At 48.6% G+C, this 12,767-nt stretch overlaps 1 protein-coding gene across 1 annotated transcript in view; it reads left to right on the forward strand.

Moving 5' to 3' along the window:
* Positions 1–217: 217 nt before the first annotated feature.
* LOC142463604 (uncharacterized) overlaps positions 218–12,767 on the forward strand; it is a 131,327-nt gene continuing 118,777 nt past the window's right edge. The window contains exons 1-2 of the mRNA XM_075566552.1: positions 218–1,885; positions 12,312–12,580. Of these exons, the coding sequence (XP_075422667.1) occupies positions 390–1,885; positions 12,312–12,580 (1,765 nt within the window). The 5' untranslated portion in view covers positions 218–389. The remainder of the gene's footprint in view (positions 1,886–12,311; positions 12,581–12,767) is intronic.

Consider the following 12,767-nt stretch of genomic DNA (forward strand, 5'->3'; position numbering starts at 1 on the left):
GTCACTGTATTACTGCCTGGGGTAACTGTCACTGTATTACTGCCTGGGGTAACTGTCACTGTATTACTGCCTGGGGTAACTGTCACTGTATTACTGCCTGGGGTAACACATGTTATAAATAAATAAATAAATACACAGTCAGAGTGAAAGTGAAAGTAACTCGGATTCCGGGAAACTGCTGCCGGATTAACCCCACCCCCCCCCCCCCCCCCTCCCATCCGGCAGCAGCAGAGACACAGGAGGGACCCAGCCGGCAGCAGCAGAGACACAGGAGGGACCCAGCCGGCAGCAGCAGAGACACAGGAGGGACCCAGCCGGCAGCAGCAGAGACACAGGAGGGACCCAGCCGGCAGCAGCAGAGACACAGGAGGGACCCAGCCGGCAGCAGCATGAGTGCCCCACGGGAGACGTGGCGTGGGACTGCTGCTGGGGACACACAGAAGGAGCAGAAAGTACATGGGACTGAAGTGGGAGAGAGTGGGGGGTATTCCCCCACCCCCACACCCCCCGAGGGGACCGGCCGCCCCCACAATGCTCCTCTGCTCTCTGATGGGACCCCCCTCTCCTCTCATCACATTGACCTCTCTTCCCAAGACTCATCCACAGCCCCCCCACATCCTAATGTGGCCCCCAGCTGCTCCCCAACCACCACAGTTCCTTATGTGGCCCCCAGCTGCTCCACAACCACCACAGATCCTTATGTGGCCCCCAGCTGCTCCCCAACCACCCCACATCCTTATGTGGCCCCCAGCTGCTCCCCAACCACCCCACATCCTTATGTGGCCCCCAGCTGCTCCACAACCACCACAGATCCTTATGTGGCCCCCAGCTGCTCCACAACCACCACAGATCCTTATGTGGCCCCCAGCTGCTCCACAACCACCACAGATCCTTATGTGGCCCCCAGCTGCTCCACAACCACCACAGATCCTTATGTAGCCCCCAGCTGCTCCACAACCACCACAGATACTAATGTGGCCCCCACCTGCTCCCCAACCACCCCACATCCTAATGTGGCCCCCAGCTGCTCCCCAACCACCACAGATACTAATGTGGCCCCCACCTGCTCCCCAACCACCACAGATACTAATGTGGCCCCCAGCTGGTCTGCAGCCACCCCACATCCTAATGTGGCCCCCAGCTGCTCCCCAACCACCCCAGATCCTAATGTGGCCCCCAGCTGCTCCCCAACCACCCCAGATCCTAATGTGGCCCCCACCTGCTCCCCAACAACCCCACATCCTAATGTGGCTCCCACCTGCTCCCCAACCACCACAGATACTAATGTGGCCCCCACCTGCTCCCCAACAACCCCACATCCTAATGTGGCCCCCACCTGCTCCCCAACCACCCCAGATCCTAATGTGGCCCCCACCTGCTCCCCAACCACCACAGATACTAATGTGGCTCCCACCTGCTCCCCAACCACCACAGATACTAATGTGGCCCCCACCTGCTCCCCAACAACCCCACATCCTAATGTGGCTCCCACCTGCTCCCCAACCACCACAGATACTAATGTGGCCCCCACCTGCTCCCCAACAACCCCACATCCTAATGTGGCTCCCACCTGCTCCCCAACCACCACAGATCCTTATGTGGCCCCCAGCTGCTCCACAACCACCACATATCCTTATGTGGCCCCCAGCTGCTCCCCAACCACCCCACATCCTAATGTGGCCCCCAGCTGCTCCACAACCACCACAGATCCTAATGTGGCCCCCACCTGCTCCACAGCCACCCCAGATCCTAATGTGGCCCCCACCTGCTCCACAGCCACCCCAGATCCTGATGTGGCCCCCACCTGCTCCACAGCCACCCCAGATCCTGATGTGGCCCCCACCTGCTCCACAGCCACCCCACATCCTGATGGGGCAGATATACAGTAAGTGTGCAATGTATAACTTATCTTACCTGTCAATCTCCTTTCTCACTATAGGAGGAATAGCTTCACCTCTCTCCCTATAACACACAGATCATTGTCTTGCTAGATCTGTTATAGATCTCTTCGTTTGCACTTTAGCATGGAAAGAGTTCATTATTAAATTATTTTATTTAACTATTCATTTAAAGGTGTTGTGTATACCAATGGATGTTTGTGAGTATTTATGTTGTGTTGTTTAGTTAAGTAACATGGACTGTTGCGCATTAACTTTGATTCACTCTCCGCATGTGCAGGACACATACGGGGTGCTCGTTCTGGGCCAGGCCATTTGATTGGCTGTGGTTCGCATTAATACGCGCGGATGACGCTGCACGTGACCTCCTGACGAAGCACGTAGTGCGAAACGCGTAGAGGTCACGACAGGTCATCCTGCGCGTGTTTGCTGACAGGCTGAGACGGCGCCTGCAGGAGGCCCACGCGGTGGTTCCATCTCTGCGGTGCTGTGATCCGGATCTTCATACGGTCACCGTGGACCCGCGTTCGGCCTCAGTGTAGGTATCCGTCTCCCCTTGCCAGTTTAGACAGTCACTTGTAGGTGTGTCACTATACACAATGTGTCAGGACATTGGTTCCGTCTCTACTTCTTTTATTCTGTCTCATTTTTATTGTTTTTCATCGTGTGTTATGTCAATTATGGATTGAGATTATATGTTTGTATCCTATGGTGCATGTTTATTGAAGCTGTACCTAGTTGTGTAACCATTGTCACTGAGGTGGGGTTGGATCCCCTCAGTAATAAATTTTAATTATTTTATTAATAAATGACACATTTTTAATCCCAGGTGCGCATTGTGTGCACTTTATTTTCTTGTCTTTTAGGGCGCCTCCCCCCATCCCAGGGGGGATCACCTTGATTTAGGAGCTGTTCAGGGAGACGCTCCCCACACTTGCAGCTTGTGGATTTACTTTTATACATACATCTGCAGCACGAGCGCTGAATACTCCTCATTACCTGGCATATATAACAGTTACAGATAATATATGTTATAGGCGTATGTAACAGTTACAGATAATATATATTATAGGCGTATGTAACAGTTACAGGTAATATATATTATAGGCGTATGTAACAGTTACAGGTAATATATATTATAGGCGTATGTAACAGTTACAGATAATATATATTATAGGCGTATGTAACAGTTACAGATAATATATGTTATAGGCGTATGTAACAGTTACAGATAATATATGTTATAGGCGTATGTAACAGTTACAGATAATATATATTATAGGCGTATGTAACAGTTACAGATAATATATATTATAGGCGTATGTAACAGTTACAGATAATATATATTATAGGCGTATGTAACAGTTACAGATAATATATATTATAGGCGTATGTAACAGTTACAGTTAATATATATTATAGGCGTATGTAACAGTTACAGATAATATATATTATAGGCGTATGAAACAGTTACAGGTAATATATATTATAGGCGTATGTAACAGTTACAGATAATATATATTATAGGCGTATGTAACAGTTACAGATAATATATATTATAGGCGTATGTAACAGTTACAGATAATATATATTATAGGCGTATGTAACAGTTACAGATAATATATATTATAGGCGTATGTAACAGTTACAGATAATATATATTATAGGCGTATGTAACAGTTACAGATAATATATGTTATAGGCGTATGTAACAGTTACAGATAATATATGTTATAGGCGTATGTAACAGTTACAGATAATATATATTATATCCGTATGTAACAGTTACAGGTAATATATGTTATAGGCGTATGTAACAGTTACAGATAATATATGTTATAGGCGTATGTAACATTTACAGATAATATATATTATATCCGTATGTAACAGTTACAGGTAATATATGTTATAGGCGTATGTAACAGTTACAGGTAATATATGTTATAGGCGTATGTAACAGTTACAGGTAATATATGTTATAGGCGTATGTAACAGTTACAGGTAATATATGTTATAGGCGTATGTAACAGTTACAGGTAATATATATTATGGGCGTATGTAACAGTTACAGGTAATATATGTTATAGGCGTATGTAACAGTTACAGGTAATATATGTTATAGGCGTATGTAACAGTTACAGGTAATATATGTTATAGGCGTATGTAACCGTTACAGACCAGATTAAAATGTGAGACGGCTTTAGTTTTGAAATAACTTTTTTGGGGTGCACGGTAAGAGAAGGAGGAGCGGCCGGATACTTTGTTGAGCCTTGGGACCATGAACAGTCTTTTGGAGTCTGATCTCAGGTGATAGGTGCTGCATGTGGTAGGGGTGAGGAGCTTGTTCAGGTAGCTGGGTAGCTTGCCCATGAAGAATTTAAAGGCAAGACAGGAAAGGTGAACTTTGCGCCTAGACTCGAGTGATGACCAATCTAGTTCTTTGAGCATTTCGCAGTGATGTGTGTTGTAGTTGCATTGGAGAACAAAATGACAAATTGAATTGTAGAGGGTGTCAAGTTTGCTAAGGTGGGTTTGAGGAGCAGAGCCATATACTATGTCTCCATAGTCAATAATTGGCATTAGCATCTGCTGTGCAATACGCTTTCTGACCAGCAGGCTTAGGCCGAGTCCATGCTCCCTGCTGGCGTGCTGAGGCGCGCTGAGGCTCAGGGAAAGCGGGTGCTTACCGCACGCGCTCTCAGCAGGCCGTCAGGGGGCGGGCCAGTGACGTCACGGAGCTGGTTCGCCCTCATTGGGCGAACCGCTCACGTGACCGGCCTGTCTCCCCGGCAAGCGGGGGAATTTTAAATTCCGCTAAGACCTGCGCTTCCGCAAGCGCGCGGAAGCGCTGGTTAGCCCCTACTAAAGCTGCTGTAATTGTGGCTGTAGGGGCTCAGTGCTGAGCGGGAGCACGCGTCAGCACGCTTCCGCAAGCGCGCAGCAAACATGGCCGAGGCCTTAGGCTTGGGACATAGTAAACACTTTTGTGCTGCCGCTCGCTGACCAGGAGCTTTTTGCTGTCCTGGCAGAGGAGACAGCAAGCGTGCTTGGGAGGCGGGTATCACTGTGTGTGTGTGTCACTTGGTAGCTGTCATTGTGTGTGTCACTTTGAAGTGGTCTGTGTGTTTGTGTGTCACCGGGGAACCTGTGTGTGTGTGTATATGTGTGTGTGTATATTATATAATATTTTAAAAATTAAAAAAAAAGACATGTTGTGAGAATAAATTATTTATTAACATTGTACAACTTTGATAACTCCAGCCCTTTCTAACTGGGTGGGTAGCTAAGCTGGACACATACACACACACACACACACACACACACACACACACACACACACACACACACACACAGTGACACACACACACACACACACACACACACACAGTGACACACACACACACACACACACACACACACAGTGACACACACACACACACACACACAGTGACACACACACACACACACAGTGACACACACACACACACACAGTGACACACACACAGTGACACACACACACACACACACAGTGACACACACACAGTGACACACACACACACACACACACACAGTGACACACACACACACACAGTGACACACACACACAATGGCATACACAGTGACACACACACACACACACAGTGACACACACACATACAGTGACACACACACATACAGTGACACACACACAGTAACACACACACACACAGTAACACACATAAACACAGTAACACACACACAGTGACACACACACACACAGTAACACACACACACACACACACACACACACAGTGACACACACACACACACACACACACAGTGACACACACACACACACACAGTGACACACACACACACAGTGACACACACACACACACAGTGACACACACACACAGTGACACACACACACACACACACACACAGTGAAACACACACACACACACATACAGTGACACACACACAGTAACACACACACAGTGACACACACACACACATAGTGACACACACACACACACAGTGACACACACACACACAGTGACACACACACACACCTCTGTGCTGCCTCTACTCTGTCTGGTCTGGTGGCTCTGCTATGTCACCGACACAGTATGTAAAATGCCGGCTGCAGCCCCATTGGATGGGAGCGGTCACATGACCGCTCCTTCGCTCCCCCAAGCGGCAAAATTTCAAACTTGCCTGTCTCTTCTGATTTTCTCAGCCTCCGCACGCATCAGCACGCATGCGGAGGGAGAAACTATAGCCACGCTGATTACAGATGCAGGGGCTTTGTACATCTGTTCAGCACGACTCAGCCCGGCTCAGCGACGCTGATTTTACTATGTCCTAGGCCTTAGGGAGGATTTGTTCCTATATAGTACACCTCATTTGACATAGGTTTTGGATGTCCGGGTATCAATGTGCATCCCGAATGTTAAATGAGTCAAACCATATGCCCAGGTATTTGAAACTAGTAACAGGAGTTAGGGTGGTGTTAACGTTGGTTCTGATCTGGAGCTCAGTCACTGGAAGCTTTAACAATTTCGCCTTGGTCCCAAATACCATTGTTACAGTCTTGTCAGTGTTTAAAAATAGTTTGTTTTGGGAAATCCAGTTTTCGAGTCTCAAAAAGTCAGACTGAAGTATGTGTTGAAGGTCAGAGAGGCTATGGCTGTGTGCATATAGGATTGTGTCATCTGCATACATGTGTATTGAGGCTTCCTGACAAGCTGTGGGGAGATCATTAATGAACACTGAGAAGAGTAGGGGCCCCAGAACAGAGCCTTGTGGGACACCACAGGTGATATCCAGGGGGCTGGAGTTAGCGCCTGAGATGGACACATGTTTGGATCTACCTGATAGGCATATAAAGGAGATAAGACCGCTCATCCCATATATACTTAATACAGTGAGAATGAATTTGAACAGGTGCTCAGAGGGAAAAGAACTATATTAACAGAGTTGACCCCAGAAGAATAAAAAAAAAAGGTTCCCTCTATTAGTAGCACTCTGTGTTGGAGTTCAATAGACGGACTACAGTGGTCCAACAGATAATTACTGTGATTAGGTCTATTGACCTATAGGAACCGGGAAGATCAGGAAAAAATAATAACGTTTTATTCAAATATTGGTTAAAAAACACATATATCACATTCACACATTAAAATACCCCCATAATGAAGTGGCAAAACAAGCAATCTATAAAGGTAAGTATCCTTTTCCATTCATAGGTTCAGATTGGTGTCAAAAGCGTCTATTTTACATTGATTCAAATATCATACAAGTCAGCAGAATAGTAGCATAATACAACCAAAACCAGTAAAGATGTATCTCAGAATAGGACCAGTCTAATCCATCAATACAGATTGTATATCAAAGTTTATAGGTGCTGTCCTGCCTGTAACACATGTATATACTGGCATTTAGTAGTAACATCTAGGTATAATATCACCTATAAGTACCAGATAATTGTACTAGATGTCTGCTCTTAATGCATAGAGTACTCCTATATTATAACCATAAATGTGTCTGTATGTTCCGAAATATAGTTCACTAGCTGATATATACCCGGCGTTGCCCGGGATGTAAATCCGTAATAGGTATTCATATTTATAAATAGTTGAAAAGAAACATGGAAGAAAATGTAATACGATATTGTTGTTTAAAAATGGTTTATTGTAAACACACCACAGTACAATGTATATTTTGGTGACATAAGTGATGTAAAAATGTGAGGTGTGTGTCCCGCTAGGGTGTGAGTGGGTGTGAGGCATCGGGTGGGTGTTCAGTACGGGTGGCGGGTGGGTAGTGGAGTGCTGGCTGTGGGTGGGAGTCCCGCTAGGGTGTGAGTGGGTGTGAGGCATCGGGTGGGTGTTCAGTACGGGTGGCGGGTGGGTAGTGGAGTGCTGGCTGTGGGTGGGAGTCCCGCTAGGGTGTGAGTGGGTGTGAGGCATCGGGTGGGTGTTCAGTATGGGTGACGGGTGGGTAGTGGAGTGCTGGCTGTGGGTGGGAGTCCCGCTACTGTGTGAGCGGGTGTGAGGCGGCGGGTGTCTGGTGAGTGCGTGCGGCGGCTGGTCAGTGAAGTCGGTGCGTAGGGGTGTGAGTGTGGCGGGTGGGTGTGAGGCGGGAGGCTCCGGGTGGGTGGTGAGTGGGTGCGGCGGCTAGTCAGTGATGTAGGGGCGGGAAGCGGCGGGTGTGTGTCGAGTGAGGGCGGCGGCTGTGGGGTGCAAGGGTGTGAGGCGGCGGGTGGCTGAAAGGCAGAGGCGGGAGTGCGGGCGGCGAGTGGGTGAAAGGCAGAGGCGGGAGGGGGGTGAAAGGCAGGGGAGGGGGGGAAGGCACTGTGTCTGCACTATATGCGCACTGTGTCTGCACTATATGCGCACTGTGTCTGCACTATATGCGCACTGTGTCTGCACTATATGCGCACGGTGTCTGCACTATATGCGCACTGTGTCTGCACTATATGCGCACTGTGTCTGCACTATATGCGCACTGTGTCTGCGCTATATGCGCACTGTGTCTGCGCTATATGCGCACGGTGTCTGCACTATATGCGCACTGTGTCTGCACTATATGCGCACTGTGTCTGCACTATATGCGCACGGTGTCTGCACTATATGCGCACTGTGTCTGCACTATATGCGCACTGTGTCTGCACTATATGCGCACTGTGTCTGCACTATATGCGCACTGTGTCTGCGCTATATGCGCACTGTGTCTGCACTATATGCGCACTGTGTCTGCACTATATGCGCACTGTGTCTGCACTATATGCGCACGGTGTCTGCACTATATGCGCACGGTGTCTGCACTATATGCGCACGGTGTCTGCACTATATGCGCACGGTGTCTGCACTATATGCGCACTGTGTCTGCACTATATGCGCACTGTGTCTGCACTATATGCGCACTGTGTCTGCGCTATATGCGCACTGTGTCTGCACTAGCACTATATATACACTGTGCTGCACTATATGTACACTGTAGCTGTACTATATGTACACTGTGCTGCACTATATGTACACTGTGCTGCACTATATGCGCACTGTGTCTGCACTATATGCGCACTGTGTCTGCACTATATGCGCACTGTGTCTGCACTATATGCGCACGGTGTCTGCACTATATGCGCACTGTGTCTGCACTATATGCGCACTGTGTCTGCACTATATGCGCACGGTGTCTGCACTATATGCGCACTGTGTCTGCACTATATGCGCACTGTGTCTGCACTATATGCGCACTGTGTCTGCACTATATGCGCACTGTGTCTGCACTATATGCGCACTGTGTCTGCACTATATGCGCACTGTGTCTGCACTATATGCGCACTGTGTCTGCGCTATATGCGCACTGTGTCTGCACTATATGCACACTGTGTCTGCACTATATGCGCACTGTGTCTGCACTATATGCGCACTGTGTCTGCACTATATGCGCACGGTGTCTGCACTATATGCGCACTGTGTCTGCACTATATGCGCACGGTGTCTGCACTATATGCGCACTGTGTCTGCACTATATGCGCACTGTGTCTGCACTATATGCGCACGGTGTCTGCACTATATGCGCACTGTGTCTGCACTATATGCGCACTGTGTCTGCACTATATGCGCACTGTGTCTGCACTATATGCGCACTGTGTCTGCACTATATGCGCACGGTGTCTGCACTATATGCGCACTGTGTCTGCACTATATGCGCACTGTGTCTGCACTATATGCGCACTGTGTCTGCACTATATGCGCACGGTGTCTGCACTATATGCGCACGGTGTCTGCACTATATGCGCACGGTGTCTGCACTATATGCGCACTGTGTCTGCACTATATGCGCACTGTGTCTGCACTATATGCGCACTGTGTCTGCACTATATGCGCACGGTGTCTGCACTATATGCGCACGGTGTCTGCACTATATGCGCACGGTGTCTGCACTATATGCGCACGGTGTCTGCACTATATGCGCACTGTGTCTGCACTATATGCGCACTGTGTCTGCACTATATGCGCACTGTGTCTGCACTATATGCGCACTGTGTCTGCACTATATGCGCACTGTGTCTGCACTATATGCGCACTGTGTCTGCACTATATGCGCACTGTGTCTGCACTATATGCGCACTGTGTCTGCACTATATGCGCACTGTGTCTGCACTATATGCGCACTGTGTCTGCACTATATGCGCACTGTGTCTGCACTATATGCGCACGGTGTCTGCACTATATGCGCACTGTGTCTGCACTATATGCGCACTGTGTCTGCACTATATGCGCACTGTGTCTGCACTATATGCGCACTGTGTCTGCACTATATGCGCACTGTGTCTGCACTATATGCGCACTGTGTCTGCGCTATATGCGCACGGTGTCTGCGCTATATGCGCACGGTGTCTGCGCTATATGCGCACTGTGTCTGCGCTATATGCGCACTGTGCCTGCGCTATATGCGCACTGTGCCTGCGCTATATGCGCACTGTGTCTGCGCTATATGCGCACTGTGTCTGCGCTATATGCGCACTGTGTCTGCGCTATATGCGCACTGTGTCTGCACTATATGCGCACTGTGTCTGCACTATATGCGCACTGTGTCTGCACTATATGCGCACTGTGTCTGCACTATATGCGCACTGTGTCTGCACTATATGCGCACTGTGTCTGCACTATATGCGCACGGTGTCTGCACTATATGCGCACTGTGTCTGCACTATATGCGCACTGTGTCTGCACTATATGCGCACTGTGTCTGCACTATATGCGCACGGTGTCTGCACTATATGCGCACTGTGTCTGCACTACACTGGCGACACACTTTATTCGAGCTCGGCTAGTCCCACGAATTCGGGTATACCCGGGTGTATTGAGGTTTGTGACTGTTTTCTGCCCGAGTGCATTGAGTTATTTTCCGGCAGGGATTGAAGCATTTTATTCCCGTTGGCTGCAATACTGCACAGTACATATATATATACTGCATTACAATTCATGAATTTATGCCATCTGGTAGACACGCGAAGCATTGCAGCCTATTAAATCCTAATCATTATCATTTAACAGATCAGCCGCCCATCAGCCAGGCATGAACCCAGGCTGGGAAGGCAAATGCAACGGGGCTTGTCAGAGGTGAGGAGCGGCGCATTCCAGGTATCTGCCAGGTACATACCGGGTATTTGCTCGAATAAAGTGTGTCGGTGCAGTATATGCGCACTGTGTCTGCACTATATGCGCACGGTGTCTGCACTATATGCGCACGGTGTCTGCACTATATGCGCACGGTGTCTGCACTATATGCGCACGGTGTCTGCACTATATGCGCACGGTGTCTGCACTATATGCGCACGGTGTCTGCACTATATGCGCACGGTGTCTGCACTATATGCGCACGGTGTCTGCACTATATGCGCACGGTGTCTGCACTATATGCGCACTGTGTCTGCACTATATGCGCACTGTGTCTGCACTATATGCGCACTGTGTCTGCACTATATGCGCACTGTGTCTGCACTATATGCGCACTGTGTCTGCACTATATGCGCACTGTGTCTGCACTATATGCGCACTGTGTCTGCACTATATGCGCACTGTGTCTGCGCTATATGCGCACTGTGTCTGCGCTATATGCGCACTGTGTCTGCGCTATATGCGCACTGTGTCTGCGCTATATGCGCACTGTGTCTGCGCTATATGCGCACTGTGTCTGCGCTATATGCGCACTGTGTCTGCGCTATATGCGCACTGTGTCTGCGCTATATGCGCACTGTGTCTGCGCTATATGCGCACTGTGTCTGCGCTATATGCGCACTGTGTCTGCACTATATGCACACTGTGTCCCTCTTTATTGTGCCATGTGTACTAGACGGAATAAAACCGTGTATTTCACGCATCTTTCCATTGTTATTGCTATCAGGGCCCTGATCAGTTTAGGGCTGTAATTATGTCTCATTGTATTGCTATATCTGTAATACAATGAGTAGGAGTGTACATGTAATCTCCCGTGAGTGTAACTGGGACGTCTTTATGTTGATTACTCTTTGCTCTCTATCCGTAGTTAGAGGATATAAGATGCAGCCTCTTTATCAGGGGGTCACATTAACCCCTTCAGTGCTAGAAGAGACGGCAGGACATTGTGCCACAATCTCCCAGCACTGAAGGAGTTAATACAAATACTCATGGATGTGACATGTTACTCATCTTCTCATCTGCTGATATCACGTTACCGTGCCCTCGGCTTCCAATGTTACCTCTAACACCGGGAGCTCCCCCTGCTGGTGCCTATGTACAGTACATGTAAAGAGTTGTGATAACACCGCACAGTGTTATAGTATCCTGGGTCCCTGTGACTAATGTACTACGGATCAGAACCTATAGTATAATCCTGCCCTGTATTCAGTGTAACACTCTGTCCCGTGTCATGTTTCAGAGGCGCACGGAGGAGTCGGGACATGGGTGTGAGGGTGGGAATCTTCTACTGGGACACGGACATCTCATGGCTGTTACACCTGCTGCAGAAAGATCCCTTCAAGAGGAAGATTAAGGAAATGAAATGTGTACCCTGTTCTGTTACTTTGGACTCTGAATGGAAATCTGTAGCTGAGAATTGCCCTTCTATCTTCTTGTATTACTCCGTGCGATCAGAGATATCTGTATCTGATATGAGGCGTTCTCTGGAGAACTTTTTCAGCACTTGCGGTAAGGGACGTATGGGAGAGTAGATATATTATTATGATTGTAGCACCCTTATCCACCCCCTCCCCCCCCAAGGGAGATGCACTTCTGCCTGGGTAAGTGCCACATGGCATTGGTGTGGTGGTGCTTACCTGCTGGTCCCAGGAGGTGTTAGTCTCCACCGACGGTACTGAGGAGTAACAGGTCAGAC

The sequence above is a fragment of the Ascaphus truei genome, chromosome 11 (genome assembly GCF_040206685.1).
Source record: "Ascaphus truei isolate aAscTru1 chromosome 11, aAscTru1.hap1, whole genome shotgun sequence".
Taxonomy (NCBI): Eukaryota; Metazoa; Chordata; class Amphibia; order Anura; family Ascaphidae; genus Ascaphus; species Ascaphus truei.